General features: G+C 40.3%; 1 protein-coding gene across 4 annotated transcripts in view; it reads right to left on the bottom strand.

Annotated features, from left to right (window-relative positions):
- slc2a9l2 (solute carrier family 2 member 9, like 2) overlaps positions 1-26584 on the bottom strand; it is a 114667-nt gene that overhangs the window by 34269 nt on the left and 53814 nt on the right. For all 4 annotated transcript variants that reach the window (XM_061069001.1, XM_061069003.1, XM_061069002.1 and 1 more), the window contains exons 10-11: positions 13728-13829; positions 12929-13004 (exon numbers count right to left, since the gene is read on the bottom strand). In XM_061069001.1, coding sequence (XP_060924984.1) covers positions 12929-13004; positions 13728-13829 — 178 coding nt within the window. The remainder of the gene's footprint in view (positions 1-12928; positions 13005-13727; positions 13830-26584) is intronic.

The raw sequence follows: 26584 nt of genomic DNA, 5'->3' as shown, positions 1-26584 counted from the left end.
TCTTGGTTTTATTTTTTGAAATGTAGATTGTAGGAGGGATATGAAAAATTTTATTTTTATTTTGTTCAGAATTTAGAACAGATGAATGAGACCATTCATTACAATGGAGGGAGAATGATGGACGATACTTTACTATGTGTGTTGACACTGAATGGTGAGAACACTGGATGTGACGCAGGACATGAAGCAAATCTCATAAAACATGTCAGTCAGGGGGTGTGAAACACAGCTGTTACATGTCATCGCTGACAGGCATCATGGCAGCAGGAAAAAGCACCCGGAAGGCTTTCGATTAAGTTTCCATCAATTTGAAAGACAAGCCAGTGGTGAGTGAGATTTTGTGCAGGAGCCCTGATGTTACTGCTGTGGAGCTGCTGCAACAGACACAGACAAGAGTCAGTTGGTCCAGAAAAAACAATTGCAGAGCAGATTGCTGATATGGCACCAGATACTCAAGAAACTCTCAAAGACACGGCAAGGGAGGATCATTCATGTGTTGATGTTTTTCTCTCTGACTTGAGAGGAAACAGACATAACAAAGGGCATTAAGCTCACCATTTTGTGTGTGGGAATACTGCAGAGTTTGACAAGAGGAAGGAATTACTTTGTTTTCACTCCGTGCATGGCATGAGGCTGAGGATTTGTTTGAGCAAAATTTTAGTTTCATCATCATCAGATATCTCACCAAAGAAAAGCAGTCCCGGCCATCACATTAGATTTATATGATATGAATGTTTTACTGAATTTCCCCGGTGTGTGGATCTTATCTTAATTTATATTCGGTCTGCAAAGTATGATCCATAACAATGGTCCTTGATCAGAGCAGCTCCCCACCCCTGATCAGGCTAGAGGATCACACAGGTAGAAAAAAGAGTGAAGGTTACAATGTTTCACTCGAGATATTTCCTCCTGGATGTCACCTTTCCTCAAATCAAATAAAGAATTCATGAAATAGCTGCATGAACGACAGGACATTTGAATTCAGTTTCAATTTGTTTAAAGAAATGGAAGTAAGATCTGGCTTTACTTCCTTTTCAGCACAGGCTTGTTTTTTTTGAAAATCCAACTCTTCACTGCAGTGGGTTGTATGGGACACGGTATAAAGTGTCTAACCCATACACATAAGCACTGTGCAGAGCAGTATATACATAGGTTCTCTGTAGAACCTCAACCCCAACAGCAAATGTAATTTGACATTTCAATTTAAAATGTTTAAAAGTTTCCTCTGAAGATCTTATGCTCCGTCTTTTGTTGACGATGCCGCCCGGCACAATTGTTGCCACCAAAACAAAGACAAAGCATTAACTCTAATTAATAAGGACAATAATTAATCCCTCACAGGATAACCAAGCTCAAAGAATGCTTTATGTTTTATAACATTACACTGACTTTTTGAGAAGACCTTAATTATCATCTTCTGTTATAGAAATCAATGATCGTCTGCTCAAAGTGAGAACACTTTGTGACAGCACTTTCTTTCTTGGCTGTGGGTGGTGGAAACTGCAATTGATCCCTCGCCCTTATTTACTTTATAGAGAGGAGTGGGGACTCGCTTTCTTTTGCGATCACACATTTCATCTCTAACGAGGTCACTGAAGGGAAGAGATGAAGGGAGGGAAACGAGCAGAAAAAACAGAGCGATCTGAGGAAGAATATGGGCTTATGCGATGCTTCTTTCTGCACAGGCTGCCTCAAGTTACACAACAAACCCAGCGAAATATCAATGCGCACATTTAAATTGTTAAGGTTGGAGGGTGCATGGCAGCATGGGCATGAGATTTTTATGTTTATTAACATTCTAATCTCTGCTTTACATGATAAGGAAGAGACCAGGATTAATTACAATATTTTTTCAGGCGTGAAATCAGCACACACCAATTACACATTGTGATTAGATGTGAAAAGGCGATACCTTGATGAATGTGGGCACTGTGCCTGATAGCACTTGTGTTTGTCGCAGTGCTTTTCTCCACGCTACCTTTGCACTGTTAACAGAGCAGAAGAAAACTGGCCGAACAAACATCCACATACAGTATGAACACAACGGTTGTATCAAATCACGTGGACTGAACGTCCTTTTCAACATCCTTTTTATTTCACCTCTGTCATTCTTATCTATGCATGTCGGTGAGTGCATTTGGATTCCTGTAAACTAGATTCAACTTTATTCAACAAGTCACCATTAACATACAAGTGATGCCTTATAGGGGCTCTTTGAAGAAGATGTGTAACGGTGCCATCTGCTAATAGCAACCAAGGTAATGCCATTTATTTCAGTGCCACTGATAAATGGTAAATATTGTGCCAACAAACACAGAATCCACAGCGAAACACCAAAGGAGATTATTCTGTAAATTTGCAAACGTGGATCATAGTAGATGTTACATTGTGAGACTCTGGTCTAACTAAGGTTTTGTGATCACAAGGCAAAACAATGTTCACAGCGACTTTGACCTTTGAGCACCAACATCAATTAAGTTCATCCTTGAGTCACACTGAACTGTATCAAATCTGACTAAATCTCCTCAAGGCTATTATGTTGGCATAAATGGGGCAGACGGATGTCAACCCAAAAAGGTAATACCTCTGGCTAAGGGTCTGTCGCCTGTGCAGAGGCCTAAACATTGCAAATGCATGTATATAGATTCATCTAGCAAGGTGCTGCTTTAGCCAATCAAATACACGCAAGCTTGTGATCAACAGGCTCCAATTTAATACTTGATAACTCACCAGAGATTCCTTTAATGTTAATGAATGAACTGTTCCATATTCAATTTCAATGATATATCTTAAGGCAACATATCCCCACCAAAAAGGTTTTAGTGTTCGAACTACATGGGCCCAACATGACTGTTGAACGGGAAAGGGAGGTCTGGTAGTTGGTAAAGCAACTCCTTTTTCTGAAGTCTTCACATTGGATGTTAACAAAGTACCGTAGCTCCCTTTTCTAAATCATAGTTATGATACATTTATTTGGACAGCACTTTCTAAAAACAGAGTTTACAAAGTGCTTCGACAGCTAAGCAAGACAAGTAAATACAATGAATAAATAATAATAGGTAGATGCAATCTTGTAAATGATGTGAAAGCTTCACAGAGGAAGCACATGGGCTGAGAAATAAATCCAAATAATTCATGTCGTAGCAACTACCACTGAACCGCTGTTGTCATTAACATCTGCAGGACCATAAACCATGATAGAGCGGCACCAGGAGTGAGACACAAGCTGAGAAGTGTTGCCTTCAGTGATTACCAGAGAATAACAATCCATATAGTATATCAAACAGACCACATTTATGATCATGATAATGATGTCATATCTTTTTAAGGTCAGGTGAAAGTACCTCATAATTTGAGTCAAAATCAGGCTGGATACATCAAACATCATATTCGATAAACAAGCCAACTCAAATCACTACTGCAAATTTATATTTTCTAAATGCATAGGTCCTTGTCCATTTAAAAAAGAAAATCTCCATCCACACAACTTTCATTTTACAATATATCTCCTTCACAAAAACACCCACAAATGCTCAAATGAGCATGCTGGGCCAGGGGGTGGCGATAAAGTCTACATCAACAATCTATCAAATACCTGAGAAGAACATTGCTTGTCGTAACCGCAAAACCAAAACAATAGTAATTTGTCTTTTTTTAAAACTTATATCTTTGTATATAGATATTTGACATCTATTTCATCACATCTTTTCTGCCACATGGCCTAGAGTCTGATCTGCAACATGATTTAATGGTTTCTTCCCTGACACATACCAAATCCTTTCACCAAGTTGTATACTAATCCATCCAGTCGTTTTTATGTAATCTTGCTAAATAAGACAAAAAGTCAAAAACATCCATGACGGACAACAATACCACCCCAGTCTTTGAAATCTGCAGCTCCTCAGTAATACAGTAAACTCCAGAGCACCATGCTGCAGGTATTTGTCATCAGAGCCTCACTGAGAGAGATCAAATCGAACTGGTTTGATCTTAAATCGTTGTACTAGAGTCGACAACAGCAGAACCACTTGGTGAAGACTGCTGGTCCCAAAGCACATCAGTAAATCTTAAGGGAGTTGTCGATCTCTGCTGCTCTGCATTGGAACAGCGACAAGCTGCTAATTTGTATGCATGTATTTAATTAAGCTCAACAGCTGGAACAGCTCTCTGAGGACTACCAGAGAATATTTCTCAAACCACTTCTCACCTTTTAGGAGATTAATATTTTTTTTTGACCTGCATCTGTCTGTGTGATCTCTTCTATACCAATGACTCCAGCTGTTATAATGTATGTGTATACACTGTTTAGAAATAATGAAGGTAACACTTAATGTTCACAATATAACACCAAGTCAGTTAAGGGATCAATCTGTCCATTTAGGAAGCACAAGGGATTGAGATTCAATCTCACCTGCTTTGGTGCAAATGAAAGTGACAACAGGTACAATGAAGAAACAAAAAACAGACAACCCCTAAAAAGGGAATCGTTCTGCATGTGGTGGCCACAGACAATTGTTCTCTCTATTAATCCTTCCTGACTGATTCTTCTCTAGATTTGTGTTCTGCTGGTGTCCTTGTCACTACTGGTAGCATGAGGCAGTACCAGCAGCCGAGTCATGTTGCACAGGTAGTCCGGCTCCTCCATGACGGCACATTCATTCCTGTGATCGCAAGAAGGTTTGCTGTGTCTCCTAGCACAGTCTCAATAGCATGGAGAAGATACCAGGATACACACACATATATATATGTAGGTTTTACACTGTATCAGAAAGTCAACACTCATAGTAAGATGCTGTTGTATCAAGTATTAGTTTGTTATTTATACATGGTCCTGTTAGTTGTTATATATAGGCAGTTGGGAAACAGCTCTGGGAGGGAGATGATGTCTCTGGGTTGACAAGGTGGGAGAATGTGACACACTCAACCAAAGTGTCGGCAAGAAAATCAGCAATTCAGAATTAATGAGATGACATTGTGGTCCTGGTGGGAGGAGGAGGACAAGGAGAGGATTCTTTGAATTAAGTATAAATCAAACACAGTTTGGTTTTCTTTGTTTTAAACGGCAACAGAGTTCAGTGTGATAAAAATGATAAAAAGCCTAAATGTCAGTTGATAAAACCGCACCTTCTATCCAATAAATCCAGAAAATAAATCCTGGGAACTTAATGCACCATTTCCTTCCTCCGAAACATCAAAGCATGATCTCCACACCATTTGTTCAGAATTCATCCTATGTGGTGAGTCCTAGTTACAGCTCGCAGCAGAAAAAGGATCCGGTGGAAACCGGACTGGACATATCTGCATCATGGGTGCTCCTCACTGCAGCTCCACTGATTGGCAGAGGAGTTGCACTTGTCAATCATGCCACTGAAACCATATGAAAATCTGCTTCTGTGTGAAAACACCTACAGGCTAATGCCAATTAAAGTCATGTGTGTGAGTGGTGCATGTCAAAAACAGGCTGTTCAGTCGGCTGCAGATGAGAGGGAGAAGGGAGAAAGCTTAAATGTAGGTGTAACCACAGCAGGCGTGTTAGGGCATTTAATGGTACTGATGGTTTAATGGTGTAGTGGGAAAACATTGGCAGGGACTTTTACTATGAAATTATACCGATTTTACACCTAATCTACATTTTGAATATGTATAGCTCACCCCTAAGAGGCTAGCTTATTGTTATGCTAGTTCTAATATATTCCAGTAATTAACAGCAGGATAACCAGGATGAAATGAAATGTCTCGGGCAACTCCTGCAGCACATTCTACTTAGCTGCTGCCCATCTGTGACTCATACTTTTCATTCCACAATAACACAGTTTAATTTAATTAATATAATGCATTCATCGCAACATGATTCTTACTGGAGCTCAAAATAGTATTTTGGGGAAGAAGTGAATATCTGAATATTGAATATTTTCAACCTCCTTTCCAGTCTGACAATTTCGGCTCGAGTTTTAATTTGTGTGTGTTTATGCAATCTCTAGACTGTATTTAAAACTAAATGCACACTTTTGTGGGAAACCTACATCCATAAAGATGAATAAAAACATGACAGTGACTAAACTGACAAAAAGGCTGTTTTCTTGAAAGTCAAGGGGTTTAATTTATCTTTATAGTGTCTAAAACCAACCATTAATCCATCTGTCCTGTTGCATATAGGCTCATGCCCTCGGGCAGTGGACCCAAAGTCATCGAAAAACATTTAAAAACACATTAATAGGCTGTTCATTAACTACATCAGTGTATTGTGTTTATTGTGAAACAACAATGTGACACAGTGTGTTCCTCTAGAGCACAAAGGAATAAACGGCTACACCAAAAAACCCTGTTCACAAGAGGCATTCGTTATTCCGTTTATCTCTGACACAGGATTTTTTGACAATAACATTTTTATACCTTATCGTTATTCATTTTATCTGACAGAAAAAAATGTTTGCAGAATTGTCATATTTTATTTATGAATTTCAAAAGACTTACCCACCCAGTCATTCACCTCAAAAGTATCTCAACAAGTAAGCAGCCACACAAATACAAACCTGTAGCCTGTTATTCAAAACACTGGTGACAAAGGTAAATGTGACACTAAATTGTACATTTATTAGTTGCCTATTTTCAATATTGTGTTCTCTCGTTCTAGTTTCGTCAGCTGGATCACAAGGACATGTTTTGTTGTTTTGTTGTTTAAGCCTGTGCCGTCAACAGCAAATCTAAACTATTACTAGCAGGAATCAGTTGTCAGGCCTCGTGCATCAAGGGCGATGAAGTCTACCTCCATGCCCGTGACAGCATTTCGCAGGCATGTGTGTCCACACCATTGCTGCTGCTGGGCTGCCAATGACACTCTCTTCACATCTACTTTGCATTGGATAATGTCAATCAATAAAAAGCACAATACTGCTACTGATGTAATGTTTAATTAACTAACTGATACAATAATTATTATAATCTACACAGGTTTCTGCTATGACCTATAACAGATACAAATATTTGCCAGGTTTATAAGTAGTCTGCTTCCTAGTACGTCAACAAATGGGGTTAGTCCACAAAATGAACGGCCTAGTGGATTACGCGATGCCCTGAATTATTGTTTCAGTCTTCCCCTGGTGCCATCCATCATCAGGTGGCGGCTGTGCCAACCTAGGATATAACTCCCAGGTGCAGAGGCCTTTAAAAGAGCACGTTCAGCCTGAAGGTTGTTTTTTTGGTCTCATCACACCACTGTAACATATGATACGGAAAGAACACAGCATTATTATTAGTAAAATGGGTTGAAATGATGTGGCTGCAGCTGTATATCTGGGGCATATGAAGATAAGACGGTGACACAGATGTGTCCCCTGTGACTGAATCCAACATGATGAGATAGTCCCAGCGTGAAAGACAATCTATTGCAACAATGGTCGTGCTGCATGCCAACAAATATAAGTGATTATTGTCTCTTGTTTTATCGAGCCACATATAATATAAATAAGTAGGGGTATTATAATTGAGCTATTATGTGTGGGCTCATGTGTGAGAACATTCCTAGAAAAAGGGGAAAATATACACCTCTGGCCATTTCTATTAAGGGTTTCATATTTAATAATACAAGTAAAGCTCACTGTGAATATGAGGTGAGAAAAAAAAGCTGCTTTTCATATATGAAGGTATTCTGAGAACTGAATTACTCACGTGGGTACAGCATAAACCCTGTCTCTTATTGCATGTACGTCTACGTAAAGTGAGGTTTACAGTATACAATGAGAAAAGTAAAAGTATATGGGCAGAGTTGGAATTATTTTGATCAGGCATGTATTCAGACGTGGCAGCTCGGATATCGGGCAGAGACATTTTTGAGTGTGACACTGAGTAGGAGCTTGTCAGTGAACCACACGACAGGCACACATTTCCTTGACATTTTCAGAATAGTAACTATTTCAGTCCTGCTTGTTGCACTGGGCAAACTTTATTTTAAAAGGAAATATATGGTGTTTTTTCTTTCCTTTAGTGTCGTATAGGTGTCTTTGAAAGGTACGCAAAGTGTGAAAACCCAGAGACTGTGATAAAGGGAGCTCCGGTCTCCTCAGAAAACACAGCTCCTGAACATCCTGAAAGGCTTGTTAAAAAGGGAAATCTACAATAAGTCTACATTTTTATGATTGTGGGTAGATTGAGATTAAATACATAAGTATGTAAGTATTAAAAGGTTGATGGACACTTTTTCGCCATAAGTCTAACAGAAGTCATGTGTGACCGTGTGTTAATACTTAAGATTAAAAGTCAAAGAAGCATAAAGGCTGCCATAGATATAAGCTACACAGCTACAACTAATGAAATTAACAATGGCTGTCAGATTTACAGTGTGTGAAGGATCAAGAATTGATTTGTTATATACTTATCTCTCTTCAGTAGTTGACCTCAAAAGCTAATATACATAATCCATCCAAAACACAACCAGCTCAGTAGAAGCTTGACATTTTCCCCACTGAAAAAAAACCCAACACAAACCTTTCGTCATCAAACCTAAAAACAAGCTGGTTTCTACTTTTGAGGTGACATGAGTCAAAATTCATCCAAAACAGATTTCACACGACCCTGACAACTTTCCAATGTCTGCCGGAGGAGTAGTGAGAAACGACTGGAAGTAAATTACATTTTTTGGCATCCAGATTTTAATCTAACCTGTTTCACTCAAGCCTGTAATCATTTTACTGACAAAGCAGCCAGCCACAAATCCAAAGACCTCAAGTAAGCCCGCCAAATTTTGTGAGAGGAGGAAAACAAAAATCTGGTTCTGCTCTTCAAAGGAGAGAAACAGTGAAGGAATTAAAACGGATACCAGTGTCCTTCAAACATTACCTTCTGGAAAATTGCTCTCATGGAATCTCATGAGGACGGACCACCTTAATCTTGTAGTAGTTTATTCTCAGTGTAAAGCATCTCTGGACAAAGCTTGATAACAGCTAAATAAAACTAATGATGCATTGTATCCATAATGCATGATATACAGCAGAATTGGACCGGGCAGCAAAAGTGTCTCTGCAATGCCAATTTATACAGTAGATGAAATGTGTTGCCTTGGCAATGACTGTATAGAACTATATCTGCAAACAAACTGATTTGCTAAAAGTTTTCGATTTGGCTCTTATGACCCTGTTCACTCTGGTACAGCTGGCATCAGTGGGCCACTCGGGACGTGTATCATTCACATTTTTGCTGACACTGTGACAAGTTTGACTTTTACAGCCTAACAAATATTTGTACCTCATATTTGGTTGGCTGGACTGGGAGCAGAGTGCAGAGTGCAGAGTGCAGAGTCGGTGAAATGAAATACAATACAAGTACCATTACAGTAAAAAACACAGAATACATAGATAACAGTATTTTGTTTTTTTCATTGACGGAAAAAAAAAAGATTGGTAAAAAAGCAGCAAGGAGAACTAGGGTCATCGTGTCTTGAGAGTCTACAAAACCCCTTAAATAGCACACAGATAAGTGAACCACCACCAAACCTTTCTTCCCGTACAAAAGAGGCAATTTCTTCCAAGTCCGTTTTGAGGTTGAGATACTTGATAATGATAATGTGGTTGTATTACTAATATTATGCCAATTGTTCATTCATTCTCTTTCATTCACTTTTTTTCCTGTAGTATTACGACTTTATTCACATAAAACTACAGCTTCCCCTATATTTACAATTTTTTTTTCTGGAAATATGATGACTTTATTCTTTTAATATTAAGACTGCATTCTTGAAATCAATTTTCATCCCTTTAAGTGTCTCTAATATGCTGTCTTACTATAGAGGTCAAAATGAAAAATATAATATATAATCGGAATTACATTTGATATCATTTGATATAAACAAGGACGTTTTAACAGACCACTTTAAAACAAACGGGGAAGGGTTTGATATTGTGATTACGGCCGCCCTTCACACGGAGAACAAGGACCCTCACACATCACAGGGCACACTTCACCTGCACAAGGTTTCAGGCATCAAGTACCAAACACGGTGCAGAAAGAGCAGCTCTACTGGCGGGGGGGCTGATTCCATGAGCAGTTAGCTGTGTCACAGAGGAGGAAAGTCAGCGAGGATGCCCAGTGGGCCGGTACGGTACGGCTGCATCTGGACAATTTACAGTACGCGCACAAAGATGAGGCAGATTCACATCAAGGAGAATTTTGCCATAAAGAGTTACGTGTATAGTCTCACAAAAAAAATTCAAGGGATAGCAGAAGGAAAAAGATATCTAAAAAAGATGGAAAAACACAGTTTGGTCCTCCAATTATCGATGTCAGGGTCTTAACGCAGCATGGTAAGGCATTAAGTGTGCCCTCACTGCGCAAATAAATCAGACTGTAAAAATTCATTATAGATGCCACTGCTCAAATATCCTCTCCTCCAGGTGTTGGATTTACCGCTCACACAAGCTCCAGGCTGCAGCTTAATGAGGCCGGATGCATCTCAGTGACAATACAAGTCAAGCAATCGCAAATAATGAGGATTTAGTCAGACGGAACAAACAAGCTTCCACAACAGATGATTTGTTCATGTCACAGAACTGTGACCAAAGCCACAGAACTACTGTTGTCATAATGTCACTACTGGACAGAGAATCATCTGTTGTCTTTTTACGCTTTGAGATAAAATAATAATGCTTATCACTGAGTTGACTGCAAAAGATAACTGCAGTTACTTGTTGAGCACATCAGTAATTTGTAGGTTACATAACTCTCACCACGAGAGGTCTCAATAACCATAGAACAAGTTGGATGATGTGATGTCACGAAGCTGCATGGGATAAGGGGAGTGGGTTTTTTCACCTCCACTGTCTGTAGCCTGACATTAGTCAGGCACAAATCATGTTCACAGATGAGATATTAAAGTTCAACAAACTTGAACGATTATAAATAAAAAGAGTGGTAGGAAAAAACTGCTGACTATCAAAATGATTCGCAGTGTGTTTTTACTGCATCCTATGTCGTTTGTCTGAAGGGGATTACAGCAGAAGCGGACCAAGCCGTGGGTAAAGCAGAAGCGTAGCATACTGTAGGTCTAGTCATTTTAAGACATTTTAATGAAGAATTGTTACAAATTATGTTATTAAATTAATATATGCTTTAAATATAATTTTCGTGTTACAAAACCTTACTGATAAATATCATATTGACTTCTCTTATTACATTATAAAAATGTGGGATTTGATGGTAACCAGAGACCACATCATCCCGTCCTTCAAAACCTTCACTGGCTCCCCATTCAACAAAGACTAAAATTTTAAATTCTCCTCATCACATGCAAAATCCCCCACAAACTCCCCCTCCTAGCTCTCTGACCTCCACCAACACCAACCTCCTCGCCCTTCTTAACCTGTCCGAGCACCGGACCTGGGGGGCCAGGGCCTTCTCCATCACTGCCCCCTCCCATTGGAACTCTCTCCCCCAACACCTCAGATATCCTCCCTCACTCACCTCCTTCAAAAATGGGCTAAAAACTCACCTTTTTAAATCTGCTTTTAATCTGTGATGTATTTATGTACATAATTGATTTTTAACTGGTATGATGTCACATTGTTGGTATTGTATGAACTGTCACTGTTTTTACCATGTTAAGTGCCTTTGAGTACATTTTAAAAGCGCTTTACAAAGAAAATGTATTATTATTTTTATTATTAACTGATCATAGATTGTTTACAGCGATCTCTCACTCTCATAACTTTTATGCGTATTTAGCGTTTTAAGCCATTTCTCCATCTTTTTGTTAACACAAAATGCACTGTACTTATTTACAGGAGCAAGGTATAAAATCTTCAGGCTCGGATTAGAGTAGCAAAAACTTCAGCAAGACTGCAAACACTGTGGCTATGCCCTTTAATTCATCACTTCTAAAACACTTTCACAGAGTCACATCATCAAGGTGTTTGGATATTGACATTGATATGCCACTGTTTGCATGGTGAAATGACTTGAGAGAAACCGTGGCCCCCTCGTTTATCTGACTGCATGTTCGCAGCACCGCTGGGGTAATCCCTCATGTGCACTTTCTGCTCATCTCCTCCCTCCCAGTCCCTCGACCTTCTTCGGCAGTGAGAGAGTTTTTCTCAACAGGCCATAAATCATCATCGTGCAGTGGAAGTAAACGGGAGATGATCTGTCCTCCCTCAACAATTCCCACACGAGTGCACCTGAGCAAGGCACTGAATGAAAAGCTGCACTGATGCCGTTTTAATAGAGGCCGCGCTGTGCAGCCTTCAATTTCATATGTGTTTGAGTGTGTGTGTATGGTGGTTCGACCTTTCTATGTCCTCCGGGCTTAGAAAAACTACACCCAGTAGTTGTTCTGTGTGCAATCACTGTGAAGAGCTACCGTTTGTACACACACTACATACTGCTCATCTCCTCTTGATAGCCAGGACTCTTTGATTGGATTACAGCTCCCTGGAGAGACAGCTTTCCAAAATGTACTTATATGCACATGTGTGACGACAGCATGGGCCTCACCTTGAAGCAAAGTCAAAGTCCCACAAGGATCCGCTGTGCACACTCACACTATCCACAGTGCAGATACAGAGGCATGCTATGTTATACTGTATGGCTCCTGTGTGGCACACTAATACAATGCAGCACCTTCCACTGTGAATCTAATTACTGACGCACCAGTTGGATGAAAACTCCAGTTGTTTTAATATCATGAAAGACCCTGCAATGACAGCTCCGTGTCTTTCTTGCAAGTTATGAAGTCGAGGATGCTGATTATTCAACAAGGATTCCACTGAGCTGAAGCCATGTGAGAATTAAGAGATCTGACAGATATAGAAGTGTTTTCTCAGTCTCTTTAAAGTGCAGTTTCAAATGAAGTGGAGTGCTGAGGAAGGATTGTTAAAGAAAATTGGGATAAAGGATAAGAACGATGGAAATCTAAGCTGGAAATGTAGGTCAGTGATTTTACCTGGACCAGAGCAAAAGGACGCAATCACAGCCAGGATACAGATGTAACTGAGGTAGGGCATCCATGACACGCTCTCCTGAGAGAAGAGAGACACAGAGATGATGTTGAACGTCAGCATTTATATTATGTTGCTTCTATTCAAAGTCCATATCCTCAGAAATACAGGATAATAACATATAATTTAGTAAATTGCTCCCTTCATCTCTGTCATACGGTTTCTTTTGTATGTTTCTCATTTGTTATCGTGATGATCTGCTCTGTTACATGTGACATCTATGCACTTATGTCCTTCATGAGAGAGGAAACCTTGGTGGTTTTTCCTCACTTGAGGGTTAAGGGCAAAGGATGTTGCACCTTGTTAAGCCGTATGAGGCAAATCATGATACGTGAATATTGGATCAGGAGGTAGAGCGGGTTGTCCACTAACCAGATGATCCGTGGTTCGATCCCAAGCTTCTCCTGTCTACATGGCTAAGTGTTGGGGCAAGATACCGAGCCCTTATTTGCCTATGATGGCTTTCGACAGTGTATGATAGTGTGCGATAGAAACAAAATGCTGTGTATAGAAGCGTTGTATGAATGTGTGCATTAATGGATGACTTGTACTGTTAAATGCTCCAAATGGTCACTAAGATTATGTTTTCCAAAGTTCATGTATAATGACAACATTTACACAGAGTAGCAGTCCTGATAGGGATTTGTTCACATTCAAAATGGGCCTCAGTGCTGAGCAACTATGAGACACATCCTCGAAGTGTGTCTTGATTGAGGTCAGTGCCGAACAGTAAGAGCTGCTTACCTGTAAATTGAGGAACACTGTGAGGAGACTGAAGAACACGGCCATGGCAGAGAAACCAAAAATGAGGAGCCGCTTCCTGCCGATTCGCTCTATCACCAAACCCTGGAGACGGGACAAAAAAAAAAAAAGCAATATAATATCCGATGCATTCCCAGGGTTGTCTTTGCCACTGTTGTGTGATTATAGAGCTATCTTAAGATATTGCTACTGGCATGGCATTCGGGATGACAGTGTGAGGGTCAGTCGGCCAGATGGTCCGTCAACTTTTGTCCAGACTAAATTTAAACATTTATGGTCCCCAGGGGATGAAACTTGCTGACTTTTGAGATCAGATGACTTGTCCTCATTTATTCAGTGTCCCTACGCTGGCAACACTTTTGTTTTTGTAAAAGACCAAACAGTCATAACTTCCCAACAGTTAGCGGGGTTTGTATGGAATTTGGTGAGTTTCATGGTGTCCAGAAAACTTGAATCCATCATCAGGTCAAAGTATCAATTAGGTCTATAACTAAATACCTGCTGAACTACAACAATCATATTTACCTGGCCATTGATTTGAAATTAGAGCTAATTACATCTGCCAAGGAGGTTATGTTTTGTCTGTATGTTTTCAGGAAATCGCAAAAACTGCTTAAAGGATTACCATGCATGAAAGTTGGTAGAAGTACCCATTAAAATTGGGTGTGGATCTGGATCAGGGGGCAGAATCAGGAAATATTTTGATCACTTTATTTTTTTTTTACATAGCTATGGTAGGGTGTTCTTTGACCTTTTCACTAGTTCATGGATCCAGATGATAAAACAATAATCTGCATATTTTGGGGACTAATATCTCTAAGTTTGGGAAATTTGGCGCAACATGATTTAATTTCAGGGGATTGACGGGAGAGGGTTTCAGTTCTGCCTGTGTTTTCATTGCTCTTTGTGCTCTTTGGTGGAAGAGTGGGGGTACGGGCCCAGGGAGTACCCATTAACTTTCGGAAATACAATTAGGTGGCGGATCTAGGAATATTTCTTGAACATTGCGAGATGGGGTGTTAGCCCTGGCAGAGGTGTGCTCCGTCAAATGTCAGCATTTCCAAATGTTTTTACAAAGAAGATGAAACATATCGCTCTGTGATCAATATCCACCATCTATTTGGGAGGTTGGGCAGTTCCTCAGCTCTCTAAGTCATACTGTGTGTGATATATAGTAGCATTACTCACAATCCAGAAAACATGAATTTGAATGCAAAGGTTTGCTAAGGCAGAGGCAGCTTATTATATAAACCCTTCAACAACCAATAAATTCTACTGAAACAAATTTGGTGGTGAAGTAGACCCTATATATAATGTTTTATATGGTACACACGGCGAAATACAAATAAAGATTAACTCATACATAATAATCCAGACTGGCTCATCAATAATTCCACAGTTCCTTCTCGCCCAACATGGGGGCATAACACGGAGACCTGACTCCTTCACAGCCACAGTCGAGCACTGTACAAAGCCCCGAGCAAAGCTCCAGCCTCAGCTGCAGGTCTGCTTCCTCCATGGCCTCGAGGCATTTAAGTATTCATGGCCTCAACTCACCAAACCACTTGGATTTGACAGGGTTGTGGAAAAGGTCACTGGTGTTTTTACAGTACGTGTCCCCGTACAGAGGGGCTGCTGAGTGGAGCCAGGTTGGGAAACAACACATAGGGGGCTTTTAATATGTGGGGTGCAGGGGAGGCGCTGGACAAGTGGAATCAATGGAAACAATATCGCTACTTCTGCTGTTCCAAACCCTCCCGCCGCAGCACACACACACAAATTCATGACATCCACACTAGCAAAGCCGCAGCTCATTAAAGTCTGTAAAGGCATAAGAGGCTGACTATTTATGAGCCTGTATTAGTGTGAAACAGTGTGTGTGCGTACGACCCTATAACTTAAAGAGCAGGGACACAACTGAAGTGTCAGTTGACTGCAGGACCGATGTGCTTTTACCAGTCACAACTGAAACACAATAAAAGTGTGTTATTGTGTGTGTCCTTGATTCTGTTGTGCTTGTGTTCACTCATCTGTGTACATAGAGTCTTTGGACAACCTTATAGGCCTTTTTCACACACACACACACACACACACACACACACACACACACACACAATGTTCTGGGTAGTCTATTACACGTGTCCATAGGACTAACAGTGAGTAAGTCAGATGTTGGTCTGACTAAAGCAATTTTGTCTATTTTGTGCTCAGAAATAGCACTGAACCACAAATGACCACTCTCTCTCAACGTCAAAATACACAATCCAATATCCCACTTGCTGTCAGACGTGAAGGAGGTCAGACATGGCGACTACAGCCCCTCGCAGTGGGCAGGAAATAAGTGTCTGGTCATTATTCATCACATCAAGAAACAGATGAGCCATTGAGGATGAGTCACCAAAGCTTAAGGCGCAACTGGCCCTTCCCCATCCCTGGTTAAACCCTCGGGAGAGGACGTGAATCAGGAATCACATTGACATAATGGTGCTGTGGTTATTTTTCACACCCATGACAATTTACGCACAAAGACGTACATATAACATCTGTACAATGGGATCCGGAGTATTTCTGGAGTTTTCCTAATATGTAAAGAATCCAGCAGGACTCAAACAGATTTTCAACAACAACAAAACCTTCGGAGCGTTCAGGTGAGGGGTGGCGCAGCATGCAAGGGGTGGGACATGGCCGTTTCATCCCGCTTCAGAGATCACACATCAACACCCATTTTCATCCTGAGATATTTATATTCTTTTGTTTATTAGTTTTCTGTTTTTGTCACGTGAAACGAAAGCAGCTCTATAGAGCTTTATATCATCCAGCTCCTGCCTGCATTAGATATCTACTTATTAAGGTTTGCCTTTGTGTTTTTTGTGTCTGTCTATATGTCTTCCTTTATTTTAATCTCCTCTGTGAGGGAAGTTGTCATGTCTCTAGGTAAAATATGTGCTATTTAAACAAGGTACTTAATGGAGAACAAATTCTCTTCAATCTGTCAGTATAGCTGAATACATCAGAGATTGTCTTTCTGCCTTTGGAGGAGTAGTTATTTGCAGAGACTTGTACAGCATGTAAAGACAACGTCCACAGGCTTAAAAATGACTCCAGCTTGAAAATCCATCACAGTTAACACAAAGCAATCATTTACAAAAGAGTATTTATCTATAAAATATGATTGAAAACAAATTGAAAGAGTGAAGCAAATGTTGATGTCTTTTTAAAATATTCTGTACATGAAGTTTAAAATGTGTCTTTATTAGTATAAGGCTTTTTGTGTTTAGCCTTTCTGCCTGAGGGCTACAGAGTGTGACGACACAGCTGGACATGTGTGATTTAATGGGTGGTGGCACACACCCCATGGTGTGTATGTTAGCCAGGCGTGTAGTGACAAGTACGCTGCAGCGAAATGGCGACGGCCCAGCGGGACACAAGGAAAGGGGGCATTAGATCAACAGATAGCGTCTCTGCTTTAAGAACAAAAATATTATGCGTGTTAATTTTCTTCCATAATGTATTTCACAAAGGGCTAATATTAGCTGTGTTACAATAATCTGAATATATACTGAATAAATAAAGTATAAATTATTTAAACTGACTCTAGAGTGTTGAATAAATAGTCATTGACTGAAGATTAATGATGCACTCAGAGTTAATGAGATGAAAAATTCCCCCACAGCATGAATGCATACAAAGCGAATGGAAAGATTGTGACAGGCATGAGTTTTAAAATCGATGTGTCTAAACTATCACACACACACACACACACACACACACACACACACACACACACACACACACACACACACACACACACACACACACACACACACACACACACACACACACACACACACACACACACACACACACACACACACACACACACACACACACACACACACACACACTCTCTCACACTCAACAGGCTGGACTGACTCATCCAGCCATCCACTATTTTTTCTACACACCTGCTTATTTTGTTCCGTGTCGCAGTGGGGCTTACTCCAGCATGCATTGTCACTGCGCCAGGGACATGAGGCTGGTGCGTCACAGGAGGTCAAACAAATTTATATCTTTTTGTTTACTTAACCTTCATGTATTCAGAGTGAGCCAAAGCAACTGGATACAAGGTGCTCTGGTTGCCTCCCACAAATGAAGATTGCGTAAACTGCAAAATCCAAAGAAGTTTGATTACAGTGTGTGCATGTGAATACGAGGACACACACACACACTGAACACACACAGACTAACTAGGTCATTTGGGAACCCAAGTGGCAATGAGATTTACCACATTTAATGTTTTTTATTTATGTGCGTGCATGTGTGTGTGTGTGTGTGATTAGATCAAAAGAAAGTCTGAAAAAACAGATATATCCCCAAATAAGAGATTGTTATTATTACTATAGAGTTTATATTGATAAGAATATTATTCCCAATGATATCAGTGATCACATGAGGATGTCATGGTGAAGATTGAAAAATCCATCATGAATGGTTCCAATGAAAATGTTTCAAGGTATATACAGATACATCTATATTCTGTGGGTCTATAGACATTACCTGAAGTTATGCATATCAAAAAGTATATGTGATCATATGTTAGGAATTGTGTTATGATTTTACTTTTAAGTTAAAAGCTGACATCATATAGTTTGGTAATGTATTTATGCAAACAGTAACAGAAACAACAATCTACAGCTTATTTGGAAGAACCAATTATTCATCATCATATGGTATTAATTATGTACTACTATTACTACAGTCTACATATACAAAGTTTGACTATACCTAAATGAGATATATACAGCCCATGTGCAGGGCATGCATGGCATCTTTGTTTTGTTTTTCATTAGGTGGTGTATTAACTCATTTCTCTTTATAGCATTACATGTACAAATCACACATGACTGACAGTGCGAGGGGATTTCTTTAAAACGTGTAATTGTGATTATGAAATTGAAATTCTCGGGAAAATGATTGAAAATATCTCTCAGTGTTATTCAACTTGGTAAAATGTACAAAGTAAAAACTAACATGTGAAGTTATTGAGTAATAGTTATGAAGTGATGATGGCTGTTTATCAATAATTAGAATTGATTTGTGAAGGAAAGGAAATCAAAAAAAGGAATGGTCTTCTGTATTAATGTTATTTACAGTGGGGCAAAAAAGTATTTAGTCAGCCAGCAATTGTGCAAGTTCTCCCACTTAAAAAGATGAGAGATGCCTGTAATTTTCATCATAGGTACACTTCAACAATGAGAGACACAATGGGGGGAATGAATACAGGAAATCACATTGTAGGATTTTTAATGAATAAATTGGTAAATTCCTCGGTAAAATAAGTTAGGGTTAGGGTTAGCTACAAACAAGCAAGATTTCTGGCTCTCACAGACCTGTAAATTCTTCAAGAGGCTCCTCAGTCCTCCACTCGTTACCTGTATTAATGGCACCTGTTTGAACTCGTTATCAGCATAAAAGACACCTGTCCACAACCTCAAACAGTCACACTCCAAACTCCACTATGGCCAAGACCAAAGAGCTGTCAAAGGACACCAGAAACAAAATTGTAGACCTGCACCAGGCTGGGAAGACTGAATCTGCAATAGGTAAGCAGCTTGGTGTGAAGAAATCAACTGTGGGAGCAATTATAAGAAAATGTAAGACATACAAGACCACTGATAATCTCCCTCGATTTGGGGCTGCACGCAAGATCTCACCCCGTGGGGTCAAAATTATCACAAGAACGGTGAACAAAAATCCCAGAACCACACGGGGGGACCTAGTGAATGACCTGCAGAGAGCTAAGACCAAAGTTACAAAGGCTACCATCAGTAACACACTACTTCGCCCGGGACTCAAGTCCTGCAGTGCCAGACGTGTCCCCCTGCTTAAGCCAGTACATGTCCAGGCCCGTCTGAAGTTTGCTAGAGAGCATTTGGATGATCCAGAAGAGGATTTGGAGAATGTCATATGGTCAGATGAAACCAAAATATAACTTTTTGGTAAAAACTCAACTCGTCGTGTTTGGAGAAGAACGAATGCCGAGTTGCATTCAAAGAACACCATACCTACTTTGAAGCATGGGGGTGGAAACATCATGCTTTGGGGCTGTTTTTCTACAAGGGGACCAGGACGACTGATCCGTGTAAAGGAAAGAATGAATGGGGCCATGTATCGTGAGATTTTGAGTGAAAACCTTCCATCAGCAAGGGCATTGGAGATGAAACTTGGCTGGGTCTTTCAGCATGACAATGATCCCAAACACACCGCCCGGGCAAAGAAGGAGTGGCTTCGTAAGAAGCATTTCAAGGTCCTGGAGTGGCCTAGCTAGTCTCCAGATCTCAACCCCATAGAAAATCTGTGGAGGGAGTTGAAAGTCCATGTTGCCCAGTGACAGTCCCAAAACATCACTGCTCTAGAGGAGATCTGCATGGAGGAATGGGCCAAAATACCAGCAACACCGTGTGAAAAGCTTGTGAAGACTTACAGAAAACGTTTGACCTCTGTCATTGCCAAAAAAGGGTATATAACAAAGTATTGAGATAAACTTTTGTTATTGACCAAATACTTATTTTTCACCATAATTTGCAAATAAATTCTTTAATTGTGATTTTTCTGGATTTTTTTTCGGAGAACTTGCACAATTGGTGGCTGACTAAACACTTTTTTGCCCCACTGTATATGAAAGGGGCAGTCATATAAGATGTTTCTTCTTCATGCTCCCTTTTGTTCAAGAAATGTGTTTGTGTATTTTTTTGTCAGTGGGTGAGTAGATTATTTTCATTTACCTGCTATTGTCTGCCTCATAAATTCAAGAGGGGATTTCAACATCGAAACTCAAACATCGAGCTCTATATTTGTGTGATGTGTGGTCCCTTGGTACGTGTGAACATCATTAAATACACAAGGTGTAGTGACCACCAGCTGGTCTCGGCAGGAATCTGTGGAGATACACAGCAAATGTTGTGGGTCTGGCCTCTACTGGGATCAATCTTTATCCTGCAGTTTTCCTTCCACTTCTCCTTCTTTTCAGACCTCTATGGTATGGAGCGCACAGGGTTTTAAGGGAATGGTTCTATCATAGAAATGTGCAGCTACAAGTAATGATGTCCTTGTACTAGAGGTGCGAAACCGCCACAAGCAAAGATAACAACGCATTAATAGGCCGGTGAAAACAGAGGGTGTTAAATTACTTTGGGACTGGATAAAATGTCCAGGTGCTCTGTTCCAAGGACAACCTCTTGTGTGTGCCTGTGTGTGTAGGTCAATGCCCTTACATCTAATTCATCTAATTAAAACAAAAGTTTCCCCAATCGTGCTGCAAAGACCTGTTGAGGACATTTTCTTTGCACTGTGGCCTTGTTGCATCATTCTGATATTCTGTTTACTGTGTCTTTCTGTGATCATGCTGCACGGTGACAGCTCTGGATGGCTTCATTAATGCATGTTGGATAAAAGATGTTAAAAGAACACTTTCATCCAATTATCCTGGAGGGCCGGTGTGGCAGGTTGGAAATCCTGCTCTATACCAAGCGAGCACTGAATGTGACCACCATGTAAAACCATGATGTTCAAGAGCAATGGGTGAGTGGGAGATGATGTCAGCTACACTGATGACACAGGCAACATCTATCCAAAAATCAGCCTATTTGCCCAGAAATCTGTAGGTTTAGGGGGAGACTTCTCACACAAGCACATTAACGAAAAACATAAAAGCCACAACAAAAAAGCAAAAGTGACCCCACAACTGCAAGAGCCTCAATTTAACTGAAAAATCAACACAACAGAAACACAATCACAGCACAGGTGAGCCCCAATGGATGTTGACAATGAAATGAGCAAGTGACTCCCTGCAGTAGAGTGAACTATCGTTTGTGAAAACCTGGTCGGGCCAACCACCACTTAAAATGTGATGCTTGTCTACTTGAGGTGTTACGGTACAGATGCTTGGAACAACCATAGGAAGAACGGACCTGGGGCCTCATTTATAACCGTTGCGTACGCACAAAACGGGCCTGAAACGTGCGTACGCCACTTCTCACGCCAACGTTGGGATTTATAAAAACAAACTTGACGGGAAAATGTGCGTATTTCTACGCAAACTTAGACCCTCCCGTACGAGCGTTTTGGGGAGACGGGAAAACGGCGACACAGACGTGAGGTGGTGAACTGCAGCTGAGTATTGATCCAATTCATCATTTACATTAAAACCAACAGTTTTTCTCGCGCGACGTGTCTGCTCCACATGAGCCTTTTAATTAAAAAAATATAAAACAACTTTAAGCAAATTAGGTTCAGATTCGATTTAACGGCAGAGTTACGGTGCCGAGTCATTAATAGGTTTTAATAATATCTTCTAACACTGTGCGTGTATCATCAGATCGCTGCAGTGAACGGGACTGAGCCAGAGAACACAGAGCACAGAGCACAGAGCGCACTGGAGATCACTTATAAGAAATGAAGAAACTTTCCAAATAATATCCCAGAGGAGGTGAGGATCCACTGATGTGAGGGAATCGGTCCGATGCTCTAAATGAATAAATACTGCCGTGACACCGGTGCAGGGTTCTGCTCGATGTGTGCATGTGAATGGAAGGACGAGGAAGCGAGGCTTCAGCGATCTCTGATCTCACACATTGTGTTATGTGATCTCTGATCTCACACAGTGTGTTATGTGATGTCTGATCTCACACATTGTGTTATGTGATGTCTGATCTCACACAGTGTGTGATCCACAGCAGCAGCAGCAGAGTATCAGTGTATTTTCTTTATTAGTGACATCGCTGCTGTCCCATAAAGTCGCTCTTCACCTCCACCTCACTAACAGACACTTGATGTCAGTGTCAGAAAGTTTCACTTCCTCTTCACATCGCTTGATGTGGTGACTCCGTCAGGACTCACGGTGGAAACCCATTGGTCAGCAGCATTATTTAATATTCACGCTGTGCTTTGCGTTGACCATTTATGGTTGAAAGTGGGCGTGTGGAGGGCGGATTTGGAGGCAGATCCACGTACGAACGTTTCCAAGTGGACTGTGATTTTTAAAGCGAACATTGCGTTCAGTTGTACGTGCGCACGGTTTTATAAATCGGAATTATCTTTTGCGTACGCCATTTCCGGATTTTGTACGTACGTACACTTTTAGTATGAATCCTACGCACTCTTTTATAAATGAGGCCCCTGTACTGTAACACCTCATATGGAAAAGAAGACATTTTTATGCTGCGACTTGCTTAACCAGGTTTTCACAAACGAAAGGTCAAGCCAACCGTTTTTCCCCCCGTATCTGTTGTGTGGCTTTTTGTAATTGTGTTGCGGCATTGTGTGAGAAGTCTCCATAGAAGGTTGAGCGCATGTCTCAAGAACCGACCATCTCATCAGCTTCTCACTTAGGATGTGAATTGTTCAGGGCCCTAGGAACTGCAATGTGATTTGGACATGTGATTCGTTTGAAGGTCGATCAGCACTCTGTGGCAGCATTGGTCGAGACATAAGTGACATGCAATGACAACCGATTCTCCAGTCGGGGGTTCTTTGTACTGAGTTAAGCAATGGACAGCTCTTTGTGCAACAGCCGTGGTTCAGCTTCAGTGTTCTGTGGACAGATTTAGCGCGAACACTGCACTGGTAGTTATGATCGGTTATATGTTCACTTCCACTGTTAAATGACAAAAATAATAATTGATACATTAATATTTCATCTCGTTCACGACAGGTTGCAAGAACTCCTCATCTCATCTGCAATAAACAAGCAAACCTTAATTTCCCTGAAGAAATATATAAGGAGAGGTGGTGTCTTCTGGGTGCACATGGAGACAGATAACTCTCAAAACTCATTAGCACCAAACTGCAGAGAGCAGAAAGAAAACTCCTCTTTCATGGCAGAATTTTGCGGGTGTTTACAGGGATGAGAACATTTTACTTCATACTGAGCTTACTGTAGAGGTTTTTTCCTCCACCTTCTTGATCTGGTACATGTGAAATTCTCTGAATAACATGTCAGACTATATTCCATGCATGATGGCAGCACTGCAAGGCCATTGTTATAAGTGTTAGAGCCAAATACACCCTGCAGTCTCTTCTCTGACATTAGGAAGCACGTATGACAGGATTTAGAGATTAGAGTCAGCGTTCAAATGCTTGCAAATTAAATCGAGAAAGCTATAGAAAAGGCAGTTTAAAGCCGCACACAGACGCTCATTTGAATATCATAAATATTTCAAGCTCCTGAGAAGACAAATCAAATTAATCGTTTTCATCAGATGTCAAAGCATCCACGATTGTGAACATGAGGCTCATACAAATGGCGTCTGCTCATTGTTGAAATATTAAAACTAGTCACAAAAAAGAAAGGTGACAAATATGGACCAAACAAAATTCTATCTTGTGTTTGCAAAATATAGATACAGAAAAATAAATCAGATACATTTGTTTTAACTATGTGCTTTTCTCAAAGATTGTTGGATTGTAGTATAGATTCCAGAAAGAATTAAAATATGCTGCATGACACCTGACGCACCAAAAATTCACACTTCACTGCACTAATTTGTTAGATTGATTAACAGTTACAGTACAACAACAGCTAGATACGTGACTTCAATTCTGATCACCTCTGTCTTTGTTGTGAATGCCAGTCAAACAGCCCGTGGCTCCTTGTTATCAGTAACACGAGATGGTTGGCTTATGGGTAGATGCTGTTGCGCTGGAGGGAAAACTGGGAATCAGAAGGATTCATGTTGGCGTTTGAAGTGAGTCACCTGACAGCTACGTCCATCAGTCTGCTCTTCATCTGGCTGCAGATCAAAGTCCTAATCCCAATCTCCCAAACTTGTTTTTTGATGTTCTCGCCAGCCTTTTTTCTTGGATTAACTTCCGTTCTATTGCAAAGATTTTCGTTATACTTTTCATTTTATTTTTCTTCATTTGGCCAGTGTGTTGACTAAGACAGGAACACTGGTTCACCTGTGGTAATATGGCATTAGGGATACAAAGTCTAAAACAGGTGACCAGAAGTTCTTATACTAAAGGGCACAAAAATTTAAAAAACACATTGACCGAGGATCACTTCACAGGACCAGCGGTTCAGGATACTTTATCGTTTCTGTGATCTTGGCGAATATCACAATTATCTGATTACACGGCCCAAATGTTATGATTTCAAGCTGGTGACAAAATAATTGCAGGTTTTAAGACAGCAGCGTTGAGGACTGACAATGCTGCAGAAACACTGGATAATACATGTCAGTGAGTCTGACTTATATAAGAAACTTCAGGCTGGCACTAAATGATAAATGGTTTGGTATTTATATAGCACTTTTCTAGTCTGATGATGACAAAGCTCTTTATCGCATAGTTTACATTCACCTATTCACACACACATTCATACAGTGCATCTATTAGCAGCAGTTTGTTATTCTAAAAACTGCCATGACAATTTAGCTTTACCTAAAGTAATAACAATAAAAGACATTATTGTTCATGTGTTTGTGCAGACTTACAAGGGAAGAAGGGGTTTAATTTCAAGTTGACTATAGCTGCAGCTGTGTCTTGATAAACAAAAAAAACTTTACAATGTTTGCTTGACACAAAGTGACAAATTTACAGTGTTAACACATTTTCAGATAGAAAGTGGTTTGTGCCAAGCTGCCTCCTGGAATCAGAGCTAAATAAGCAGAGTTTTCTGTTTTTTTGGTTCAAACATTGTCCACAACTAAACAAAATCCATCTGTTCTAACACACCTGACAATGTGTCATGTAAACTCATGTCATAGAATTCAGGGTTTTTGTTTTCGGACAAACAAATGTCAGTGCAGCTTCCATCTGCATCTGGCTTAGTCGCTTTAGACAGATCCGAATCAGCTTTTCTTCCATTGTGGATTCTGTGCCTGATGCATTGTTTGTAATGAACGTGCGACTGTTCATTACAGCGTTCAGCCTGAACTTGAGTGTGAAGTGGTATGAAAACCCTTCATTTCACGGTGCAGGCCATTGAAAATAATTGGTGGCAGAGCAAGGCAGTGCCCCTGATGTGTACTGCTTAAGTTTATATATCAATTAACAAAACTTGCAAATGGGCAAATGAGAGTGTTACCATTAGACAGACCTGCAAAGAGACTGGGCCATCAACATGCCTCAGTGGATGTGACAAATGCATGAGGTTTTGTCCACACAGCCAAGAAACCAGTACAAGCCTTAAACACAGTTTTAAAAGCATCATTTTCAGGAAATTCAGACTTGCCCAAAAGCTCTTCCGATGTGATGCAGTCCTTCACTCAGTCGTGTCTGATCCTGTAATCCGGAGCAGTAGCACTGGATTACGCTCAGTATGATAGAAAATCTATAGCAACTGATAAAAAAATTTCAACTGAATACAGTAAAGTCATTTTCACTGAAATAAGTTCAAAATGCAATTATCCATAGTCTCGTACCATCCTTCCTCTTAGGAACACGAGTCATTTGTAGCAGTTTGCTGCTTGAATGGAAGCTGCGATGGAAATCATAATTAAAGAGTCGTCAGGAGAGGGCATGCACCCCCGGCACCCACCAAAGCTGAAAGAGCTGATTATTTGGTGCTGTCACAGTTACCTGAACTCAAAATATTTTCCGCAGTGAAGAGATACATTAAAAGGCAGATAATTTCATTTAATATCATTTGAAATGTTTCCTCTGTATATAAAGACTTATATAAACACTACAACCATTTTAAATAAAAATGTTATATGACCATCATAAAAACATGTCATTTTGTAATCCACTGCCAGTGATAACAAGGTCGATGGCTTGGCCTTCATATCCACACCATGCACGTAAACTGAACAATGGGTATGCGGTATTCTTCTGTC

Source organism: Limanda limanda, chromosome 4 (assembly GCF_963576545.1).
Source record: "Limanda limanda chromosome 4, fLimLim1.1, whole genome shotgun sequence".
Classification (NCBI taxonomy): Eukaryota; Metazoa; Chordata; class Actinopteri; order Pleuronectiformes; family Pleuronectidae; genus Limanda; species Limanda limanda.
This window is presented reverse-complemented; position numbering and strand designations above follow the sequence as displayed.